We start from the raw sequence: 23,983 nt of genomic DNA, 5'->3' as shown, positions 1-23,983 counted from the left end.
TAATGGCAAATAGTCTAGCGACTAACAGAAATCAGGCAACTGATTACAGTAATGGTCTTGAATGACCTGGAGGTGATTTACATCTTATACTTAATTTGACTGACCATAATTGTAGCTACTTTGCATGAAAGGGTTCGTATCTAATATCTTTCACCTGCAACTGTGGAAACGGTATACTGTTAAAATGATTAAAAGTACACTATTGCACCATAATAACCTTTTAGGGTAAAGCTTTAAAGGTCCACTACATACATATTTCTAGGTAACAGATACAAAAGTTGTACGCGTGAGGGTACGACCCCAGTGACAAGCAACGGTACAGTTTAGAACCCTTTTTTCCGCGAGTGTGCGGTAGCTTTGTGTAATGTGGGACAGATTAAGAACGTTGTTGTCTCGATAAACAAGTAAGAATTTGTATTTCTATGAGATTTTAAAATAATTGTGTAAAATAAATGTTTTAAAATGAACATTATAATGTATTTCTGAGGAGATGAATAACCAAAAACAAACAAACAAACAAACAAATCTAAATGGGCTCCATATTATGTTTACTTTTTCAGGTAACTAAAGGTATATCCATCCATCATTCTATCCGTCATTAAATCTATCTATAAAACGTGTGTGTGTACATATATGTATATATGTATAATATTTCCTGTTGTGTAATAAGCAGGACATTTAAGAACATATTATGTGTATTAATCTACCTAATACAACCCTATTACAATCTAGATATGGGAAATACCTTCCAAGCATGAAAGTATACTTCATGTTAGTATATATTTTTTTTTGAATATTCAAAATCTGGAAAATATATTAAATATATGGCTTTAAGTAGAAAGACGAGGGATGAAATAGAAAATAGGGTTAAAGTAGAAGAGGAGGGCTTTAAGTAGAAAGGAGTTGAGTGAGAGGAGCGATGTTAGTTTAGCTACAAATGAAATATACCCCGTTACCCCTCCTTAATTCTTCGCTGTTGTTAAATAGAAGTGTAGAGCCTCCGGTTTATCATCTTACGATCTGCACGACTCGGTCGTCACACACCTGCCGAGTTGTAAGTATCTTAAACAGACTTGTTAGACTTGTGTTCTCTGACTTGTCTATAAAAAAATAGACAACCGAACATTATAGAGCTAAAAATTTTAGAAGCCACGATGACTTTCTCAGAATAGTTTGATGCCACTCTGCCCAGGACCAAGCTGTACAGTGGAATTCTATAACGATCTGTGTAATAATATTAGTTCTAATTTAATATATATGTAAGGGAACTAAACCACAATAGGGCATGCTGTTATAGGAAAATAATCAATGCTATAGTGTTGCAATGCAGCCTGTTGTACCACCCAAAGTTCACTACTCTCCAATAACAGCACGTCCCAAACATTTCATTTAAGTTGTAGCAAGTTGTATTTAGTTGTATTTAAAAAAAAAAAAAAAAAAAGTTAAATGGAAAAAAAGGGCAAAGCGCAATGTCCTCTGTCTGAAATACTTTTCTTATTATTGCAAATCGCTGACGACGGAGACTCGTTCTGCAACTGTTCAATAAACGTCTCCTCACAGAAAGCTTCATCATATCAAAGGTTATACATGCTTTGTTAAATAACAACACATTTCCATTTATTATTAGACTTTTAGAGATTCTGTACAGTATACTCTTCCCCATACAAGTCTCTGTGAATGAGCTGCTACTATAGAAACCATAACTGCCAGAGCTGATGTTATAGAAAAGATATCAACACGTCCCGACCAATCAGAATCAAGAATTCAAAAGCGCTGTGGTATAAACTGTTTAAATACAGACTGATTTTGCTATTTATTTCATGCTGTGTGAGGAGAGTGCGTAATGATTTTCGACCAAGCTGGTGGCTATAGGCTTTCCTTACTTGCTAGCTACCTCATATCTGTAGTGCAAAACAAATGTGAGTGAGAATGTTTTTGCTGATCGATTACATTTTCAGTTTTGCCTGAACTATTCCGTTAAACTGAGAAGAATCGGTGTACTTCAGGAACGCCAGAAACGACGTGGAAGTGCGTAACGTACTCTCTCTTTATTGTTGTGAAGGTGTTGTGTATAACTACACTAAGTGTGGCGTGCGGAGAGACCGTGAGGGCTGGGAACACTGCGTCAGCATCATGTTGGTCCAGCCTGACATGTACAATCTCATCAATCAGTGGGATCAGTACCTGGAGAAATTCTCCTCAGCCCAGATGTGGGATCCACTCTGGCAAAGGCAGATATTTTATTTATTTGGATATACTTTTGAAATAAATTCGAAGGATTCTTACAGTGTGAACTTCATTTGCTGATAAGTGTAACAAAATACTGTAGATATTTGTCTTACTTCTGTCTCTCTGCTCCGGTTTATTGAAGCTTCAATGAGGAGAACCACAACTGCTACAGCTACACGCTGATGTTTATAAACTGTGTGCTGGCCATGCAATCCAAGCGAACACTCAGCAAAGACGAGTTCACGCAGACTTTCATTCTTCCACGCGTCAAAAGGGCTTCCAAGTACACCATGCTGTGTCAGGAGATATCCCTGAACCACTTCTACATCGTGGACAGTCCAAAGAGAGACTCACAGGAAGGACAGAATGATGAAGATAAAGATGGGAAGAGCAAGACTTGATTTGAATTTTGAATGAAATAAACACTTATGCAGCTTCATGCCAGTCAAAACTATGACTCGGTGGAATATTGATATTGAATCTGACCCAGATCTTTCAATATCCTACTACTAATAATCTATAACATAGTAATACAAGTATGTTAAAAGATTCATATCAGAAACCTATGTATCCACTTGTCTGAAATGAGTCATGTGTACGCGAGAAAACATTCATTCTACTTATATAAGGTACCAAACTCCACAATAATCCGAGGAGCTTGCAGTTTTTCAAAATGGCCGCAGATTTTCGCCAAGGTGCGTCGTGTGATGTCATCACAATGCATGTTCAGCCTCATTTACCAACAAACCTCACTGCGAAAGACTGCAAAATAATTTTGTGCAATTGCAATTTCGCCAGCACCAAGAATGTGCAAATTTCATCACCATTTAAAAAAAAAAATCCGCAGCAGAATCGAGTATTTCTGGCCGCAACGATCACAAATAAAATCCTGTGACATCCTGTATGGATTAATATCGGCTTGACTATTCGACGCTACAACGCTAACCAATCGCACCAGCAAGCAAGAGAATCTGCTACCACTGGCGTTTATGGATGTGGCGTGTCCACAAAGAAATAAAAACCATTCGAGTGTATAATTGATGCATATTACATGCGAATTCTAATATTGTAATAAAACATGACAAAACCCATGAATGGAAGACTTCTTGCATTTTTATGTCACAAACACAATGAATGGGATGCGAATGCAGCCAAGGGCTGAAGTTGTAAAATGCACTCAACACCTCTACACCACTGACCCAAATTAGGAGCAAAAATTGTAAAGGACATTTACCTTTGTATTGTCTGCATATTAAGATATTCCTGCCTGGGGAGGGGGGGGGGGGGTCCCACTCCGGCTGGGACAGGCACGCCTTTAAGATTTATTTGTTGGAACGTCAGAGGTAATCCTGTCAAGAGATCTAAGGTTTGTAAGATTTTTTTTTATTATTATTTATTTATTTATTTTTATTTATTTATTTATTTAAACAAATGGCATCCCTTTATTGTATACTTTATGGAGTTACAGACACTTCCCACTTAAATTTTTGTGCCTGTTCTTGGGTTTTATAATATTTATATAACCAGAGACAGTTATTGAGTAGCCATGATGAGCCGGGGGGCGGGTTTTTTTTTTTTTTCTTCTTCTTCTCAATGAAATATTTGGGAAAGGGAAGGGAGGAGAGAAGAGAAAAGGTAAATGAATCACATGAAAATCAATAAATAAATGAAGATATTCCTGCCTGTTGCATTATGCAAAGAAAAACACAAGAAATCTGCATTACAGAAAGTGCAAAGAATTTTTTATTACAACTTAATGGTACTCAAGAGCTGAACCATTTCTAGATATCCTCCTGTTCTGTTCGCTCTTTTGATGATACCCATCTGCTCACAATAATCTCCTGAAATAAAAAGCCCACACACACAGTCAAATACAGCTAAAAATAACGGATTTGTAATTAAACCCAACTCTATGAACAAATGAACTCGGCACCTGAACTTTGAACTTTTTCAGGCACTCTGGTGAGGAGAAGTCCTCCTCGGTCATATCTGATGGCACGACGACGTAGGAAAACATCAGCTCCTGCACGTGGAACATGAACACAACAATGTGCAAACCTAACATACTAATGAATAACTGTAGGAACATGACAAAGGTGAAGAGAAGGGTTTACTTTAGAGACGTTAGCAGTGGTTCGGCTAAGAGCAGCTAAAGATCTCCAGGTAAGTGGCCTCAGAGGAGCACCTTGGAGGGACTCATCTACTCTCTCCACCACCACGGAGTAGCTACACACCAAGAGCAGGAGGAAATGTACAACCATATCCTCAAAGGACAGTCAAATACGGACCTAAACATATTTAATATGTAAAGAAAAGAACTCATAAAAAGCATTAATAAGGTGTTGGGCCACTGAAAATGGATGGATGGATGGACATTTTGATAAAAACAAAAAATGAATGAACTGCATGAAAATCAGAGATTTTTTTCCTTACTAAAAGGAACATCAAACAGGAAATGATATCAGTATCACGCTGACCAACACTTACTAGCTGAAGATGTTAAAAATAAAGGTTAAAGTCTTGTTCAAGGGTGGGTTTTAAATTGAATTTATAGACCGTTAACGATCATGCAATTCCAAGTGTGTGTTAGAAAAACTCATTAGCAAGATTGCCATGCTAGTTGTTCTGGCTTTTATTTGTGCATTTCCCCACCCCCATAGCATCATTTTAACATTTATAGTTTCCGGAGAGGGGCTGGGGTTGGTTAAGGGGGAAAACTACGGCTTGTTGAAGTTATTCTACTATTACTATTATTCTTAGGGGTCCAAGTGACTATGTTTGGCCTAAGATCATTATTATTTTTTAAACAGCATATTAACTAAACCAATACCAACCTTGCATGGTAAAATGGCGGTCCTTTGCGATACAGCACTGCAGACGGAAAGAAAAAAAAAAAAAAAAACCTGTTAAGGAAAATCTCAGAACTAGAGGACATGCAACTCTACACTGCTCCAAACATGAGACTCGTGTGTCAGAAACGGCGCCATGAATCCAGTCTCATGCTCCAAATTCGGTGCCAAGAGTCACTTTCCTGGCCTTGACATTAACACAGCAGACCGAAAGGTAAGGAGATGAAGGAAAGCAATGCTTAGTCCAGCTGAATAATTCACCTGTCAACTAGTTCCACTTACACCAGCTGGATATTCTTACTCTTTGCGAACGGATAAATTGGGACACGTCGGAAATGAGGAATAGTTCTTCCCATGATGACAAGATTGGTGTACTCTATGCGGATCCTGGAGCACATTTACATTTAGCAATTTAAGCTTCTGTAGGTGGTGTGGTTGAGCTTCCTTACTTAAATCAGTGCCGTATTTAATGCCTGACTTGGGCACCCATCCTTTACTGCGGAAGTAGTGATAGGCTGCGTACGCGATCTCGAAGTTGGGCTGCGCTGAACGAAACATTCTCCAAACTTGAAGGATCGACAAGGCTTCCTGAAAAACAAAACACACACCACAAGACTACAATATGTGTTTTGTGCATTGCAGCCAACATAAGCTTTGACTCATAACGCAAAGTAACATTTTTTGGCAGTAATCTAAACTAATCTTTCCTGTAGCTAGTTTAAGACGGAAAGTCCACTGAAAATCCACAGAAAGAGGCTAATGGAGAGTAACGATATCACGCTGGCATTAAGAGCAGATCTATAGCGAAGCCTTCAACTCAAGAAAAAACACAACACGGCAATACTAACAACAAACACCAGTAGATGTCTGGTACATTCATGAAACAAAGAGATATTAGTGATACCTTATGGCTGTCAGAATTTTAATGCTTTTCATCTTTAGTAACACTTTATGCTAATTAGGGTTATGATGGATCTGTTTGGATCCCTGATACGGTGTGTGTGTGTGTGGTAGGAAAATTGGATGGGATGCCAGTCCATCGAGAGGGGTACCCTCTCAATAGCTGTGTGGAGGAAGCAGTTTTTCTATGTGGTTATCGGCTGGCGCAAGAAATGCATGAAAAGAAAGATACAATATATCAAGAGAACATTAACGTTTCAACAGCAACGTTTATGATAATCTGAAATATTTTCACATTCAATGTTTATGTCATACAAATACAATATGGAACTAATGGCAACGTTCATTTGTTCTGTAGCAGTATGGAATTAGAGGTCGATTCATTTTTAAATGAATATTTACACACTAAATCTTGAACTAATTGCGATTTGAATACAATCATTGCAGGAGTTTGAATGGCCATTGAGATACATGTACAGTTCCCTCCACTAATATTGGCACCCTTGGTAAATATGAGCAAAGAAGGCTGTGAAAAATTGTCTTTTATCGTTGAACCTTTTGACCTTTTGTTTAAAAAAATTCCCAAAACTACTCTGCTCTCGTGGATATCAAACAATTACATAAAAGTTTATAAAAAAAAAAAATCTCTTTGTTAAATATAGGTGTGAAACAATCATCAAAGGTTAAACAATAAAAGACAATTTGTCACAACTTTCTTTGCTCATATTTACCAAGGGTGCCAATATTAGTGGAGGGCACTGTGTATATATTAGTTTTTCTAAATAGAATGTAGGAGTGTAAATTATACTTAAAATTTATCATCAAAGAATAACTAGTGTTGTCTTAACATCATTAGGCAAAACTTGCACATACTGTATCCTGGAATGAAGGAACACACTTACCCCATCGCGGAAAACTGACAAGCATCCAAGCGCATAAACCAGGAAGAAAGCCTGCAATGCAACGGTATAGAGCATAAGTGACGAATTAGAGAGGATATAAGCCAAAAAACACTTCAAACCTAATATTCTTTCAGCGCTGGGATGTGTGGGTGGAAATGGGTTCACTTTAAGATCACACTGCATAAAGTTCAACATGATGGCCTTCGCTATCAATTAAAAATGAAAGCTAACATGCCCAGGGATTGTAAATTGCGACTCTTAAAACTGCATACATTCACCTTGACCCCCTCGGACTCTTTAACGATACTCTTGGGTAAGCGTGGCTTGACAGAACTGGGTTTATCCGTCTTCATTGGCTGAAATATTAACGTCGGGCCATGTTTATCCTTCAGGGAGGCTTGTGTTAATATTAGCCTGTGAAGGGAATGGGCATGAAATGGCTACGTTCGAAGACTTTCACGGCTTCTTTAACTGTTTCTACTGGCTCAGAGAGTTGAATTTCCTCGATCAAATCCAGCTGTGAAAATATGACTTAACTCAAGTTTATGACATCTCCACCTTGATAAGAAAACAAATCAGTGTATTAATAACGGAGTGCTGGAATAGCACGGTGCCGTTTGAGGTAATGAGCTGCAGCTGTGAATAATCTGTAAAGTTCAAACCACAGCAAAATGTCAATATTTTTAGTTCAAAGAAATTCAGGATTAACTAAAAAGAAATCCGTGCTGTATAGAATTCCTTTATTCGAATTAGTCACATTTTCTAGAACTACACTTGTGCTGATTAGTGGCCTATAGTAATACTGTATACTGTTTACTACATTAGCATAATTATAATATTCCTATTTGTTTGTCTGTTACAATAAGCATGCTAGTCCAGGATTTACGCTAAGCTTGAACACCGTTAGCATTTTATCGAACATATTAATGAAAATCTACTTGTGTTGAACATTAAATTTGAGTATTTTTTTCATATTTTACATACTTTCATATGGATTTTTCAGGTCTAACAAAATGGTCAACAATAAACAGGGTGGTTTTTTTTTTTTTACAGCTTTTCTAAAGTGTAATTCAAGCATTTTTCCACTTCCATGATTTCAGCGTAAACACTAGAGTTTAAAAAATGGCAAGCGATACGTTCCTTAATGGTAATTAAAAACAATGCTAGCTAGTTAATCAGCGCTTTGCTAGGAGTTTGCTATTTGCAGTATTTCAAAGCTCACAGTTGCTTCATGGTATATTTGTTAATGAAGGTAAAGCACAGGATATGGTTTTCCATATGTTTGGCCTTGGTAACATTCATTTCCCAGCCAGTTCAAGCTGCACAGTTTGAGTGAGCAGTCACTTGATACCGATTTAAGACACCCGTCACGTGCCAATATGTGTTTGAAGATTAAGAAGCATAAGTGCTAAATTACAACTGAGGAGTATAACTACTATAAACTCTCTTTACAGAGACTTATCTGATACTGCAGACTCAGTGAGCAGACACACATACAAAATATTATACACACAGGGATATAAGTAGCTGTGGAATCATGAAACTATGTTTCTATCAATTGGCAAGTATTAAAATTATGACAGAAAAATGCATATTAGTTGCAATAAATTAAAACAGCAGATTAGTCTTTATAATTAGCCTGGAACAAAATGTATTTTGTTATGGAATTCTGAATTGAATTGTTTTGGTTAATCTTCTATATCAGAGGTTCTCAACCTTCTGTAACGGCATCCCTTGAAATTTGACATTGATTGGAGAGTTCACATGCTTTTACTAACCCATCCATAAAGTCTTTTCTTACTTGTGTAATACAGACCTTTCATCACTCTGTACTAAACCAACAGCTTGTGCCTCGCAGAATTCCCTTACCTCTTCATAACTGAGCTGGAGGTACTCCATCATGTTAAATGGGTTGATTCTGCACACCAACTTGCCTCTTCTGCTCTGCAATGCAAAAGAGTTCAATAGAATAAAAATAAATAAGATGTAAACAATCATCGCACGTATGAGAACGGTCATATTGGCTCAAGCTGAGGTTAATAAGAGTTTCTGAACTATAAGGTGCACTCACAGTATGAGCCACACCTCAGTTTTTGTGTGTTTTTTAAAAAAAGATAAATGTGTTTTTGCTGTACAAGTCACATTAATGTATGAGGCACTTTTATGCAGCGCCCTCCACTAGTATTGGCACCCTTGGTAAATAGGAGTCAAGAAGGCTGTGAAAATTTTTCTTTATTGTTTAACCTTTTGATCTTATGTTGAAAGATTCACAAAAATACTCTGCGCTCATGGAGATCAAACAAACCTCCCTTTATAGGAGTCTTCTCCTATAATGCCTGATGAGGTTGGAGGATACATGGCGAGGGATCTCAGACCGTTCCTCCATACAGAATCTCTCCAGATCCTTCACATTTCGAGGTCCACACTGATGGACTCTCCTCTTCAGTTCACCCCACAGGTTTTCTATGGGTATCAGGTCAGGGGACTGGGATGGTCATGGCAGGAGCTTGATTTTGTGGTCAGTAAACCATTTTTGTGTTGATTTTGATGTATGTTTTGGATCACTGTCCTGCTGGAAGATCCAACCACGGCCCATTTTAATCTTTCTGGCAGAGGCAGTCAGGTTTTCATTTAATATCTATTGATATTTGATAGAGTCCATGATGCCGTGTATCCTAACAAAATGTCCCGGTCCTCTGGCAGAAAAACAGCCCCAATACATTAGAGTCACCACCATATTTACCCATGGGCATGAGGTACTTTTCCATATGGCTACCTCTCTGTGTGCCAAAACCACCTCTGGTGTTTATTACCAAAAAGCTCTATTTTGGTTTCATCTGACCATAGAACCCGATCCCATTTGAAGTTCCAGTAGTGTCCGGCAAACACTTTTGGATGAGAGTAGAGGCTTTTTTCTTGAAACCCTTCCCAACATGAAAGTGACTTCCAAAGGCTTCCAAAGGTGACTTCGGATTGTAGTTTTGGAGACTTTCTGACCCCAAGACACAACTAACATCTGCAGTTCTCCAGCTGTGATCCTTGGAGATTTTTTGTCCACTTGAACCGTCCTCTTCACAGTGCGTTGAGACGATATAGACACACGTCCAATTCCAGGTCGATTCATAACATTTCCATTTGACTAGAACTTCTTAATTATTGCCCTGATGGTGGAAATGGGCATTTTCAATGTGTTACCTCATATTTATAAGTCATGTTTGAACAATTTCCTGTTCCTAGTCACCCAGGTGTACTAATAAAATGTGAAACATCAATAGGAATATATTTCAAATATATGTTTCCTCATATGAATTCATAGGGGTGCCAATAATTGTTGCACACCTATATTTAACAGAGTTTTTTTGGGATAAACTTGTGTTTTTGATATCCACGAGCGCAGAGTATTTTTGTGAACTTTTTTTTTTAACAAAAGATCAAAAGGTTAAAAAAATAAAGACAATTTGTCACAACCTTCTTTGCTCATATTTACCAAGGGTGCCAATATTACTGGAGGGCACTGTATATAGGATAGCTACAGCAAATCCTAATTAGACTTGCAATTATAAACAGGTTTAAACATTTGCATTTCTGTATTAATGCACGTTTTGAAATGTTAGGCTAAACATTAGTTTAACTGTATAGTTTATGTTAAAAATGTTGCCAGATCTGATCTACTTGCTCTTGCAGTCCAACGTGAAATAAGGCATTGCAGACATCACCCTGAGAAACTGTCAGTGTGAACAGGGCTGAACTGAGATTATGAATCAGTTAATGATATATTATATGGATTTTTGACATATGACATTCAAAGACTGGTTGTGGGAGCACACCTTCAACCTACGGAAGACGGAAAATAATGATACTGCTAATCGGAAACTGTTTACGCTTGAGACAAAATGACTCAAACCGTTGATAAAACCTATTCAAGAAGGGCACAACACGTTCTGACAATGTTTCCACGGACACAACTAGACACACTTCCCTGCCTCAACCGAGTAGTGTTCTCCTGAAGGATGATTTAGACAGAGCACCGCAGATACACACGGCATGCTGTTAGAATGCTGGAACGCTCCGTGCTAGCATTTCTGTGCACCTCTGATCGCTATGCTTACGCATAAGAATCATTAAGAAGCAAGAATTAAGAATCAAATACACATCAGTGTGGAAATCTACATTATACTGCCAAAAGTATGTGAACACCTGAGTATTTAGCGTCCTATTCCAAAAGCATGGGCTTTAATACGGAATTGTTCCCCCTTTGCTGCTGTAATCTTCTGGGAAGGCTTTCCATGATATCTTGGACCATGGCTATGAGGATTTCTGTTCATTCAGCCACAAGAACACAAGAATTTGGGCACCAATGTCCGGCAAGATGGCCTGGCATGAAGTTGGCATTCCGATTCATCCCAAAGGTGTTCAGTGGGGTTGAGGTCAGGGTTCACTAGAGTTCTTCTACACCCAACTTGGCAAACCATTTCTTCACGGACTTCACATTGTGCACGAGAGCATAGTCATGCTGGAACATGTTCGAGCTCCTTAGTTGGAGTGAAAGGACATCTTAATGCTACAGCGTACAAAAACATTCTAGACAATTGTATGCTTCAAGCTTTTTGGTAACAGTTTGGGGGAAGACCTACATATGGGCGTTATGGTCAGGTATCCATATACTTCTGGCCATATAGTGTATATCAGTCAGTGGTGCCACCCGAACGCTGATTGTTTGAGGCAGGGAGGTGTATCCGAGTGCCAGGAAACGTTACGGCAAGACACATGGGTGCGTCTCATTTCTTAAACTCTTTGCTTCTTAGCTTAGGATGCAAGAAAAGGAAATAAAGACAGGCGGAATCGAGAATCGAGAGCAAGCCTATTTATCAAGCGAGACGTTCTTGGTCACTGAACTTGATCATGACTTTAAAGCCAAACCCAAAATTGAACTGCTGCTTGGAGGAGAGGGTTATCTACCCTTTTACACAGACGTGAGCTCAGAGACGCACACGATTGGATAGCGTCCTGCTGACTGATGGGGAGAGAGTATGCAGTCACTTTCATCCAGCCATACATGCCTCCGCCACAGTCACGCGTGGCCAGGGGAGCGAAATTGGCCATGCTCTCTGCATGGAAGAACTGGTGCATTCTTAAAGATGGTACAAGAAGGTAGGACCAAATAATCAAGAAGATATCAATTCAAGTTTTGAAAAGCACCCATTGTGACTGCTTTTCTTCAGGTTTTCAGCAACGGATCAAGCTGTCTTCCGTAGGCTAACGCTCTGAATAGGCTAAACTCATATTTTCAGAAAGCCTTTTTCCATCAATTTCACAAGTTTATCGAGAGTTTCGCAAATTATCGATAGATTTTAACGGACAATGTTTATAGCGACTTTCACTATAGTGGAAGTCTAGTGTGTTAAACATAGAAAGCCACAAAAGGGTTAGTAGGTTCTTCCAAAATTGTAGCAATGCTCAGTGGCATGGTCACAGTCCTTTTGGCCAAACAAGCCAAGAAAATAAACAGGTATTTATTTACTCGTTTGATGTCCTCGTCATAAGGATCTCCATCTTCATCTTCTTCAGACTCCTCCACCAAAACATAACTACGAGCTACTGATAGATTACAGCCCCGCGTGTCCGACACTGACCCACCGCTCATCATTTCACTTGCATCTACTCGACATCCACAATGAACGATCCAGTCATCATGTCGTTTGCATTTGACCTTGGCGAGTGCGTTTGGATCGACTTGTTCGGGTTCTTCAGGATATATTTCAGCTAGAGGGTCATAGCACAGGTCCCCTTGTCTGCGAGGTCTCTTAGCCTTGGAGAATCCCGAGCCCTCTCCCTCCTCGCATTTTGCGGCTGCTACATCCTCCATCGGCTGGTCCTGTTCTGAAGATGGCGCCTGACACGCTCCCGACTCCTGATGTTCCTGAACGTCGACTTGTTCTTCACTGGGTTCTTTTTCCAGATCCAGCTCGACAGGATGAGTCAGCTCCTTCAGCACCTGATTGGCAGCTTCTTCATCCAAACCCTGAGCCAGGAGAGCAGAGCGGGCCCATCTTACATGCTGCTCGTATCTGTGTAGCAGGAACAGAAGACATATTGACTGGTTTAGTGCTTTAACGGAGTGATGACGCACTTCCTAAAAAACTGTTTATGCCCAAGGCTACGTTCATATTACCAGGCTTAAGTAACACAAATATGATTTTCTGCCTTAATGTGACACAGATGTTAATTTTTTCAGTTCTTATGATGTTATTAGATTGAAATTCACGTGGCTTCCCCCCCCACAACATGCATATCACTGTTGTCGTAATCATCTGAAACAACAATAGAGGACAGCGATAAAGTCACTGCTATTCGGTGGAAGGATGGGGAAACTGGTGATTCACTTGCGGAACTGATTCAAGCGAAATTAGACCGAATCGAAATCAAAATGAATCGGTCTGGCCAATAAATTGTTGGGACAAGTGCGTTCTCATTAAAGACGGATCATGGGTCGCTCGTGGTTACAAAAGTGACGGATCTGATCTGAGCAAAAATGATCGGAATTGTGGAAAAGTCGGCTCACCCTTGCTTCAGTGGACAATCTCATCTGAATAGTAGAAATGTGAAGCTAAGAAGTGCTGCTGTAATCATAAAGGCTATAAACACTCACGCTGAAGATCCATTCAACACACTCAATATACTGTTATCATATATACTGATACGAATCATCATCATCATCATCATCGCATACTAATCTTTTACTCATAAAACATCAGTTCAAGCTACACCTCACGCACCTTCCCAAATAAAGAAAAACAAAAAACAGGTACAAAATATGTATTAATGTGACATGGAAAAGCAGAGTTTGGTCCTTTATCTCTGAAAGTGAGCAGCTTATCCAAGTCTAGGCCTAAGCCTCTGCTGTACATTTTTTGTGTTAGCATTTTGTGTTAGCATGCGCGTGTGAGATATATTACCATATCCGTCCACAGCGCAAGTCTACGATGATCGCTGCACGTATATTTGAACTGCTTTGTTATGGGTCTATTCGAGACAGGGACCGAACTATGCCTACTCAGATGAATAGATTTTTCCCTGAGCGAAAATGAAACGAAACATGAGCAGAAATGTATTACATTTCGAACTCAAACTGACATCTCGTTTAGAATTCTAATGAGTAAACCAGTATATGAAGAAGGGGTCCCTGATCTCTTTCTATATCCTTGCATACGGTTTAACTTGATATCTTTGTGTATCTGCATTTACTGTCTCCATATCTGGCTGACTAATGATATGGTATTATAATAATAATAATAATATCTGGAATATTAAAACAAATACATTTACGCATTGAAAACGATGTTTAAAATGACCTACTTTGGCAAGGGGATGACTGGTAAACACGTGTCACCTACATCTAGATAAAAGAGGACAAAAAGAAAGAAAGAAAGAAAGAAAAAGAACATGTAAAACAGTTGAGCTTTTATTGCATTGTATTTTGACATTTGAGACTTTTTTTCAGTGGCTCTGTGTGAACAGGAAGAAGCATGCAAATAAGTTTCCTATTAATACCCACATTCCCACCGTTCAGAAATACTGTGCTGTGGTCTACTTTTGGACAGAACCCCTTTACCAAAATAACCCTGAAAAGACACAAACAAGAGCAAATGTTTTTGTGAAATGGTTAAAATGGTTAAAATCCACCTTGGCCAACTTCTAGAGTTAAGTCAGGTTCACCAGAACCTGCTTTTGTTTTACCAACACCTATAAACGTGTGCTACGGTAGATCCGTTTTGGGGGTTTTTTCCCCCCCGATTATTTTAATACTGCAAAGTTCAGCAAAATGAAGACATCATATTCGCACAGACAACAGTGTAAACAAAACAAATAAATCAAAACCAAGGGGAGGCTACGAGTACAGACTACCATAGTAGGGATGGGTTACAGTTAATGTTCACATCAAACATCCGAATGGGGAAAAAGCGTGACCTCTGTGACTTTAACTGTGGCATGGTTGCTGGTACCAGATGGGCTGGTTTGAGTATTTCAGAAACTGCTGAGCTCCTGGGATTTTCTCACACACAACAGTCTCTCGAGTTTACACAGAATGGTGCGAAAAACAAAACACATTGAGAGAGGTCTGAGGAAAATAGCTAGACTGGTTTGAGCAGCCAGGACCAAACTGAATGGTCGAAGATTAGAAGAAAAAAATAAAAAATAAAAAATCACCTTTTTCCAGTCTTCAACTGTCTAGTTTGGATGAGCCTGTGTCCATGATAGCTTCAGATTCGTGCTCGTGGCTGACAGGAGTGGAACCTGATGTGGTCTTCTGCTGTTGTAGCCCATCCACCTCAAGCTTCGATGTGTTGTGTGTTCTGAGATGCTTTTCTGTGCACCACGGATGTAAAGAGTGCTTTTTTGAGTTACTACCGACTTCCTGTCAGCTCAGATTCTCCTCTGATCTCTCTCATCAACACGGTGTTTCAGCCTGCAGACCTTTTTTCGTTTTTCACACCATACTGTATAAACTCTAGAGACTAGTGTGTATGAAAATCCCAGGAGATCGGCAGTTTCTCACATACTCCACCCAGCCCATCTGCTACCAACCACCAAGTTAAAGTCCCAGAGATCACACCTTTTCTTCAATCTGATGTGTGACGTGAACATTAACTGAAGCTCTTGACCTGTATCTGCATGACTTTATGCATCGCGTTGCTGCTACACATTGGCTGATTAAATAACTGCATAAATGAGTAGGTGTACCGTACAGGCGTTCCTATTAACGTGACCAGTGAGCGTAAGTTTCCTAACAAACTACAAGCAAAATAATTTAAAGGTTTATTTTAAAATAAAGCTTTAAATAATGAACAATGACATTTTTATTTAAATGTGTACAAAAATAAATAATAATAAATTCAATCTATATACGTACATATATATACACACACACGAACACATGTATGTATACATATACACACACACATATATATACACATATACATATATATATATATATATACACACACACATACACAAATAAATAAATAAATTAAATAAACCCCAAACACATAGTATTACAGAAATGCATGATTTACACAGACTCCATGTTTTAACAGCTTTTGCTGTATGAGGTGGTTCATTTTTGCATATAGCAAAATATATATATATATATATATATATATATATATATATATATATATATATATTCTTCAAAAGGTTTTAGACTTTGCCAGTAAATTAATGACATTACAAATACAAAACACATTTCCCACTTCTCTCTCGTAATTAGTAAACCCAAAGAATACCGTTTCTAAATTGTTATTAAATAACTAAACAGCTAAATCGTTCAAATTCACTGTGGATTGATCTCAACATAAAGCCAGATATCCTTTGCCAAAGTTGTCAAGTGTGATTGCAGTGACAAAATAAATGCAAGGGAGTCTGTGAGGGAGAAGCTTATACGAAACTTCCTTGCCTTTGTTTATCAACAGGTACCTTACTGGGGAGAGTCCCAAAATGTTTTGTAACCAACTAATGTAAGCAGTTTGATCCAAGCTGTGATTATGTGGACTAGAGACAATGGTTTTAGAATAAAGCACAAATCTTCCTCTTCTTTTTTTTTTTTAACCAGCATTTGACTGAAAACATGTTTTTGCCTACTGGTGTGTCAACTTAAGGTGGCGCAGTAGTGCACAACACAAAATTTTTTTAAAACGCAAGCATAAGTTAACACCACAAAAGAATCAAGCCACAACACAACGGAAATGCCCCGGACCACTAGGGGGCAGCGTGGCATGGGACAGAACAGATATTTCTGGTGTTATCCACCGCTGAAGAAATCATTCTGGGTGAAATTTCCGGTGTCTAGTGGAAGTGACCGTAATAGCTGATGTCGGATGGAATGCGTTACGCAGTGCATTTGTTAAATTACTATTGTTTACTTTCTATTTGTTTTCCTCGTTCGCATTTAATACATGTTGTAATATAACGGCGTGGATTGTGGAAATGTCACTGCAGAGTTCTGCCCGTATGTGCAGAACGAGTTCTTTTGTTTTACATATTAAAAGACATATTTAGTGTCTTTTGCTTAAGTGTTTATTTGCAGTACGTGTAAAGAATTATTATTATTTTTTTAACATTGTACTTGTATATTCTGTGCTGATACAATAAACGTACATATCAGTTGCGTGTGTGTGTGTGTGTGTGTGTGTGTGTGTTTACGCTCATTTTAAATGTCGGAAGCAACAGATCACAAGATGTAGCTAAACAGGTTATCCGAGGTCACGTCTTCACGTCGTCATCTCATTCCTCAGTAAATGATGGCAGGGAGATGATCACATTACCCAGCCTGAGCTTTTGAAATGATTGTGCTCCAAAATTATTTATTTACCTTAACGGCGAACGATTAATACCCTTAGCATAACTGCTATCTTGATAACAATCTGACTTGATAACAACAAGTAACCAGAAGTCGCGCCATAGTCTGTGCAAGGAACAAGTGTGCCACACAAGTCCTGAAAAGTGAAGCCAAAACGTTTAGATCGCCCCCAGGTGGCTGGATGCACTATAGGTCATAAACCCCGCCCTCTCATGTAATCTAATGGGACATGAGACAAATTAAACAATCAAATTACACTTCAAAACTTTTTTTTCCCCCCAAAGATGGTTGTCCATCATTTTAGGTTGTTTTTATCACGCTGATGTAAGTTCAAGTGTTTGTTTTTAAAATAAGTTTGATTTTAGCTAGTTATTCGATGCTAGAAAAAAAGGATGTGATGTCATGATTGACAGCTTCTCTGATCGAAGTAGTCACTGAGGCACCAACTAACTTTTTTCAGGATCTGCAGGAGGAGACTGGAGCTTTAAATTTAATTTTCACATCCCCATTACTGTTTATTTCACACCGACATAATGAGTTGAAAAAGTTCGGGGGTGTGTGCTTGTGACTGATTCCGCGGGAGTGTGGGCGGGACCTTGATACCGCGGCTCTACTTCACGTTCACTACTGTGCAGACTCGGGCTCTAAGATGTCAGCACCATATTGGGACATTGGCGGCTTCACTTTTCTACACTGGAAGAGTGTGAAGGTGCGTCGTCCATCTTTTTTTTTAATTGTCTACAGCAAGGAATCATTGGAAGCAGACCTTGGTACATGATGTATTTAATGTATGTAATTGGTTTGAAGTCAACTAAATACTTTTACTGAATGTTTTGATATTGCGACGGATAATCTTAATGGGTCAATTCCTGAAATAACATCAGAAACATCTGTTCTGTCCCATACCGACACTGCCCCCTAGTGGCCGGGAGCATTTCCGTTGTGTTGTTAACTTATATTTGTGTTTTAAATTTCGTTGTGTTGTGCACTAGTGCGCCACCATCACCTGGATCTCTGTGACAGCATGATCAAGGATGCTGAAGAAAGAAGCAAGAAAACAAGCAAGCAAATCCCTTATATAATAATATCATAACACCATATGACAACAGAAAATCGTTTGGGATTGACTTAAAATTTGCAATAATCACGAATTCTTCAAAGGTAAATATATTTCCTTCCTTACTGACTAGTTTAATATAATATAAACCAGTTTAAAAGGACAATTTGATATGACAGAATAACGCGATCTAGTCGATTTCAACGCCGGCCAATCAAAACACTGAGGTCAAAGGTTATATGTTAATGAATCTGAATGTCTACCGGCTGAATTTGCAGTAAATATAAGGTGCTGAATATCGAATACTGAATGTTCATAATGAAAAGTTTCAACAACATCAAACGGCCATTTTTAACAAGCGTCTGAAATTCAGATGTATCTGGTGTATCTGTTTGAAACTCCTAAGCAACGCACGTGTATGTATTTACTGTGCACGTGGTCATCCGTCTTCAAAAAAAAAAAACCCCGAGCTCTCAGATTTATTTATCTGGATGAATAAAGCTTATAAACCGAAGCTTACCTTTCCATAAAGAGCTTGAATATGTTCGCTTTCTCTCACTATAACATGCTGCTGTATGATTTCAGCTCTGTATGTTTGTATCTGTTGTTCTGATGGAGAGTCTTTGCTGAACGGAACAGGAAGTGGTGCTTCAAAAGATTCATAAACCTTTGGCCTCCGTTTTGGAGCGTGAAATATCGCTTCCATTAGTCAAGTTATCGCGCAAATGCCCAACACATAAATATAAAATATAACGGCTGTGGTAGGAAAATTGAGTATGCTGTTTTGACTGTGAACACAACGCGCTATTTCCCCGCCCCCCCCCCAGGTAGCGTTATTTCCAGTGTTACGATTGGCTAGTTTCATTGTCCAATCAGCGAGCACCTTGTGGGTGTACTAGCCAATCATAGCTCAGCGTTAGGCACTCTCAAAGAAAGAAGGCGGTACGTGCAAGAATGTGGGCTTTCTTAGGAAGTAGCTTCAGGCAGGTATTAGCAAACGGCATTTGACAGCGAGAACACCGTCGAAATATTTCAAATAAAGCAGACGTCTTATATCGTCATTTTATCACATTTCTTCCTCATGAAGTACAAATAAGCGCTAGAAATCACGTAGATCTTTTATTCTGTGTTGCAGTCAAAACAGTCCGGTGGCTGCAACGTTTTAGTGTTTAGTTCCGGTCCCTTTAATTTAATTTCTAACTGAAAGGATGGGGAAAAGCGACGGACAATGAAAGTATCAAATTAAACATAATATAGAGTAACAAAATACTCAATTTATATATATATATATTTTTATTTCCTTTTAAAATTTAAATCTATCATTTGAGAACAGCTTGAAGTGAAGTGTGAACATGTACTAGCTATCAGGATTAAGGATTTTAGTGTAAGGTGTTTGGTCAGAAAAATAGAAAAGCAGTTTTTAAGATTTTAGGTATTTCATCCAAACCATCATTGTTTGTTAGTATTTTGTGAAATAAACACACGGTTTTATAATGGTCTAGCTAATAATGGAGTTTGAAACGTTCCTTGCAATGGTAATGCATATAAAGGGACTTTATATTCCTGTAATATTCATGTACAGTATACTGTATACATGCAGTGGATTTAAATAAAAGTTTTTCATCAACCAGTAGGGGGTATTCTATACCAATCTGTTGTCTTAAGGCATTTGTCAGGCACCTAGGGCATCAGGTTGGGCATCCGACCGTTTAAAGCAAGCATGAAATATAAAGGGAAATATTACATGAAATATGAATCCATAATTGCAATAAAAAATTGGTAAATGTACTGAGTTTGTACATTACCCCATTGGAAATTTGAATGAATTTAAGTGCTTCCATAATGTCATGTTTGTAGTGTGGATAAGACTCAAAAACAGAAATACCATTCATTTAGAAACTTGACCATGCACACAGACCGAGTACAGAATCCACCAGATTCTGTGTGAGCGCCAAACCGTGACACTGTTTTTATAATTACTGACCTGTGAGGACACAAAGTTAAAGAATGATAAGAAAAATGCTTTAGTGAGTGTGCATTTCTGAGAAAGGTGAAAAGGAGACACGTTTACAAGAAATCACTGAACACCAGAAATGATTGATAATACACCCACATACAAATTAATGATAATAAAGAGGCTCAGAAGAACATGTTTCCCTGTGACTGATATGATGATCAGCACTTTAAATGCTGTGGTCTTCCTATGCGTGTGTAGGAGGATATTAGAAGGCAGAAACACAGGGATCTCAGCACTGAAAATTTCTTAAGCATTTCTGATGATCATGTCTAAGCACTGAGTAATCAACATTTGTTTAAACAGCATATTTTTTTTCCATTGTGGTAATCTTTAGAAACACGAGCAGTTTCGTGTGAAACCGCTGTTTGGTTGGTTACATGCAATTAGTTGTGGAAAGAATAAGTGCAGAAGTAGATACTTCCAGATCCTTGATGATGTCGTAAGTTTGTGCATTTGAATCTTCTAAAGTGCATTCAAAGTTCTGGAACATGGCGTAGACTTTCGCTTAAGATCAGCTCACCGAAGTCAGTCATATAAGTACACGAACAAATTTATGTCCCCCATTTGTTATCAGGGATGAAACGGTTACCGTTTTCACGATAAAATTCCCAGACGGTTAGTTTTACCGTGTCACATTTATTACAGTATCATTAAAACCGTGTGCAATTATCGTGATTTTGTAAAACTGTAAATTCTGTCCACACACACCCAGCATTAGTCTGAAAACAGACACTACAATGAAAAACTTCATTTCAGCCGAATGAGTCAGAGTCGCAGCACAGATCGGCATTAACATTCTGTACATTAACAATTAACAACCTCTTCATATTATATATATATATATATATATATATATATATATATATATATATATATATATATATATATGTGTGTATGTGTGTGTGTGTGTGTGTATGTATGTATGTATGTGTGTATATATATATATATATATATATATATATATATATATATATATATATATATATATGTGTGTATGTGTGTGTGTGTGTATGTATGTATGTATGTGTATATATGTGTGTGTGTGTATATATATATATATATATATATATATATATATATATATATATATATATATATATATACATATACATATACATATACATATACATATATTGTGTGTGTGTGTGTGTGTATGCTTCTGAAGGTGTAAACTTATGGAGAAAGGACTCGTATGTGTGAGTCACACAACCTGAGATAAACAGCACAGCATTCTCACGCAAGTGCTCAGTGCAGGTGTTGATGTGTGTCAGAAATGGAAAGAACGATTTATGAAGCAATAGATTGAAAAATAAAAGACATAAACTTCTATTGACTTATATACTAAATGAAAACGACCAATTAAGGAAGTTTTAATTTCATCAACTCCTTTATTTTATTAATAGTTTATGAATATTGTTATTTTTAATTTCCCATTCATTTATTCAATTTATTGCTAATTCATTAATTAATTCATTCACGTAATGAAAATTCATTAAAATTCATAATTTTTTTTTTACATACATACAAAATAATTGTAGAGTACGAATGGATATATTTTAGGGGATAATTAATAAAGTTAATTACAATTATAGCTGCAGAATATGTTGCTTGTAATTATTGGATGTTGGTTGAGCATTCACATTTTTTAAAATTAAATTATTATTTGTTATATCTATGCCTTTAGCTGACCTTCATTTTGATAGCAGTATATATTACAGGTGTACAAACCCACTCATGTATACCGTATTTAAACCTACAGAGGACTGATGAAAGTTGCAGTTTTTTTCTGAGACCATAAACAGCACTAGAGTATTGCTTCCTAAACCAAACGCTGTCTTTGGCCGTGTTCCTTCTGAGGACTTTTAAAGCAGGGAAATGTATTTTTCAAAATGATTTGGCAGCATCTATGAAGGATCTTGGCAGGAGTCGGTCATTGGAGACTCGGTAGTAACAAAGTAAGGATATGCTGACACGACACAAAAAACACCCACAAAAAACCACATTTAATCATCATCATCAAAACAGGCGGCAGGGCTCGTTCCAGAATATTCTGCAGCTCTGCGTGTTTGCTGTGCGCTCCCACTTAGGCCTTTGGAGAATAGGCTGGACCCTTCCTCACTCAATACGTTTATGAGTTTATGAAATAACCTCATTGTTATACAAGTTGTAATTTGTTACAGACATTTGTTATTTATTTTACAGTTCTATTGTTGTTTGTTGGATTTGATATTTGGCAGATGCTTTTTATCTAAAGTGATTTCAAGGAAGAATCTAATCCAGGACCAGAGCTGAGCTGTAGAGGTTTAAATGATTTCCTCTAAGTCCCAGCCCACAGTCGCTCTTTGGCAGGTCAGAGATACTACTGAATTTGATCACTAATACCTACCTTTGTGTTAATTATAATAAATAAAAATAATAAAAACATCTTTAGATTCCACTTAAGTTTTCCTCTCAACTTGTTGAATCAAAGTGGCAGAAACAAAATGGACCATAACCTGCCTCACTGAATGAGCATTATCAGGAATAGATTTGGTATTACTTCTTACAGTATTTATACATTGTATAACAGAGGTCACCAACCCTGTTCCTGGAGGTCTACCTTCCTGAAGACTGTAACTCCAACCATTATCGTGCCCACTTGACCATCTAATCATTGCCTTAAGAAGTTCTTGATCAATTAAAACAGGTGTGTTAGATTTTGGTTGGAATTGGAAGAGGGTTGGTGACCTCTGCTGTATAATATACAACTCAAATGATCATATCATATGCTGTGGCCTTCACAGTGTGCACACGCTCAGCAAAACAGTTGAAGATTGGATAAAGACCATGTGATGGATTTCCAGTCTTCAACTGTCCAGTTTCTGTGAACCTGTACCCAATCTTGCTTCAGATTCCTGTTCTTGGCTGACTGTTGCAGAACCTGACGCGGTCTTCTGCTGTTGTAGCTCATCTGCCTGAAGGGGTTGCGTATTTGATGCTTTTTTGCTCACCGTGGTTGTAAAAAGTAGTTATTTGAGTTACTGCAGCCTTCATGTCAGCTCGAACCAGTCTAGCCATTTTCCATGTGGACGTGTTTTTTTTTTTTTTTTTTTTTTTTGGTTTTCGCAATATTCTGTGGAAATTGTCTCTAGAGTTGTGTGTGGAAAATCCCAGGAGATTTCAGCAGTTTCTGAAATACTCCATGGCACGGTTAAAGTCTCTGGAGGAATGCAGTTTGCTTGACGCTAAACATACAAGCATTCCAGAGCCAAACTATAGAAGCAAACAGCCTTTTACAACATTGGTAAACAATCCATTGCTTTTTACGGTCCCTCTATATTTATTACCCAACACATCCATTGAGTTTAGAAATCAGTGGAAACAAAGTTACATTAAAAACATTTCTGTCTTCTGCCTGTTGGCTGTAATTCTATGATTAAGTGGCAGATGTGAAGCTGCTGTGGGGAGTGGCGGAGGTCAGATTTTGCAATCGCTACAGGGTGTGTTCAGAGAGAGGCACACAATAAAGGTCTGACGTAATGCCTGGGAAATGGCTTTGCGTGTAACTGAGGCTGCCAGTCCAACGATCAGAAGGCAGCCATTAAAAAAAAAAATGCAAAATGAGAAGGTGGACTTAATACGACATGCTATAACTTGCGTAAGTATAAATCAGGGTCAGAGCTGAGGCAGATG

General features: G+C 38.1%; 2 protein-coding genes across 3 annotated transcripts in view; one reads left to right on the top strand and one right to left on the bottom strand.

The window, feature by feature from the left end:
* mkrn2os.2 (MKRN2 opposite strand, tandem duplicate 2) overlaps positions 1-3,301 on the top strand; it is a 5,642-nt gene extending 2,341 nt beyond the window's left edge. The window contains exons 3-4 of the mRNA XM_017450590.3: positions 2,063-2,231; positions 2,372-3,301. Of these exons, the coding sequence (XP_017306079.1) occupies positions 2,063-2,231; positions 2,372-2,630 (428 nt within the window). The 3' untranslated portion in view covers positions 2,631-3,301. The remainder of the gene's footprint in view (positions 1-2,062; positions 2,232-2,371) is intronic.
* A 648-nt stretch (positions 3,302-3,949) lies between these two features.
* tsen2 (TSEN2 tRNA splicing endonuclease subunit) lies at positions 3,950-19,119 on the bottom strand. 2 transcript variants are annotated; one of them, XM_017451127.3, is made up of 11 exons: positions 18,815-19,119; positions 14,436-14,502; positions 14,237-14,276; positions 12,402-12,948; positions 8,750-8,824; positions 6,881-6,931; positions 5,528-5,666; positions 5,064-5,100; positions 4,344-4,455; positions 4,163-4,252; positions 3,950-4,070 (listed from the first exon to the last, which is right to left on the bottom strand). In XM_017451127.3, the coding sequence occupies exons 1-11, from the start codon at positions 18,998-19,000 to the stop codon at positions 4,011-4,013; spliced, it is 1,404 nt and encodes a 467-aa protein (XP_017306616.1). In that variant the 5' UTR covers positions 19,001-19,119; the 3' UTR covers positions 3,950-4,010. The 2 variants fall into 2 exon arrangements, 1 of the variants encoding a protein (XP_017306616.1); XR_006980760.2 differs by lacking the exon at positions 3,950-4,070 and having other exon boundaries at positions 4,344-4,517.
* Positions 19,120-23,983: the final 4,864 nt, after the last annotated feature.

This window comes from Ictalurus punctatus, chromosome 21 (genome assembly GCF_001660625.3).
Source record: "Ictalurus punctatus breed USDA103 chromosome 21, Coco_2.0, whole genome shotgun sequence".
NCBI lineage: Eukaryota > Metazoa > Chordata > Actinopteri > Siluriformes > Ictaluridae > Ictalurus > Ictalurus punctatus.
Note: the sequence above shows the minus strand (reverse complement) of the source record. Positions and strands in the feature narration are given on the sequence as shown.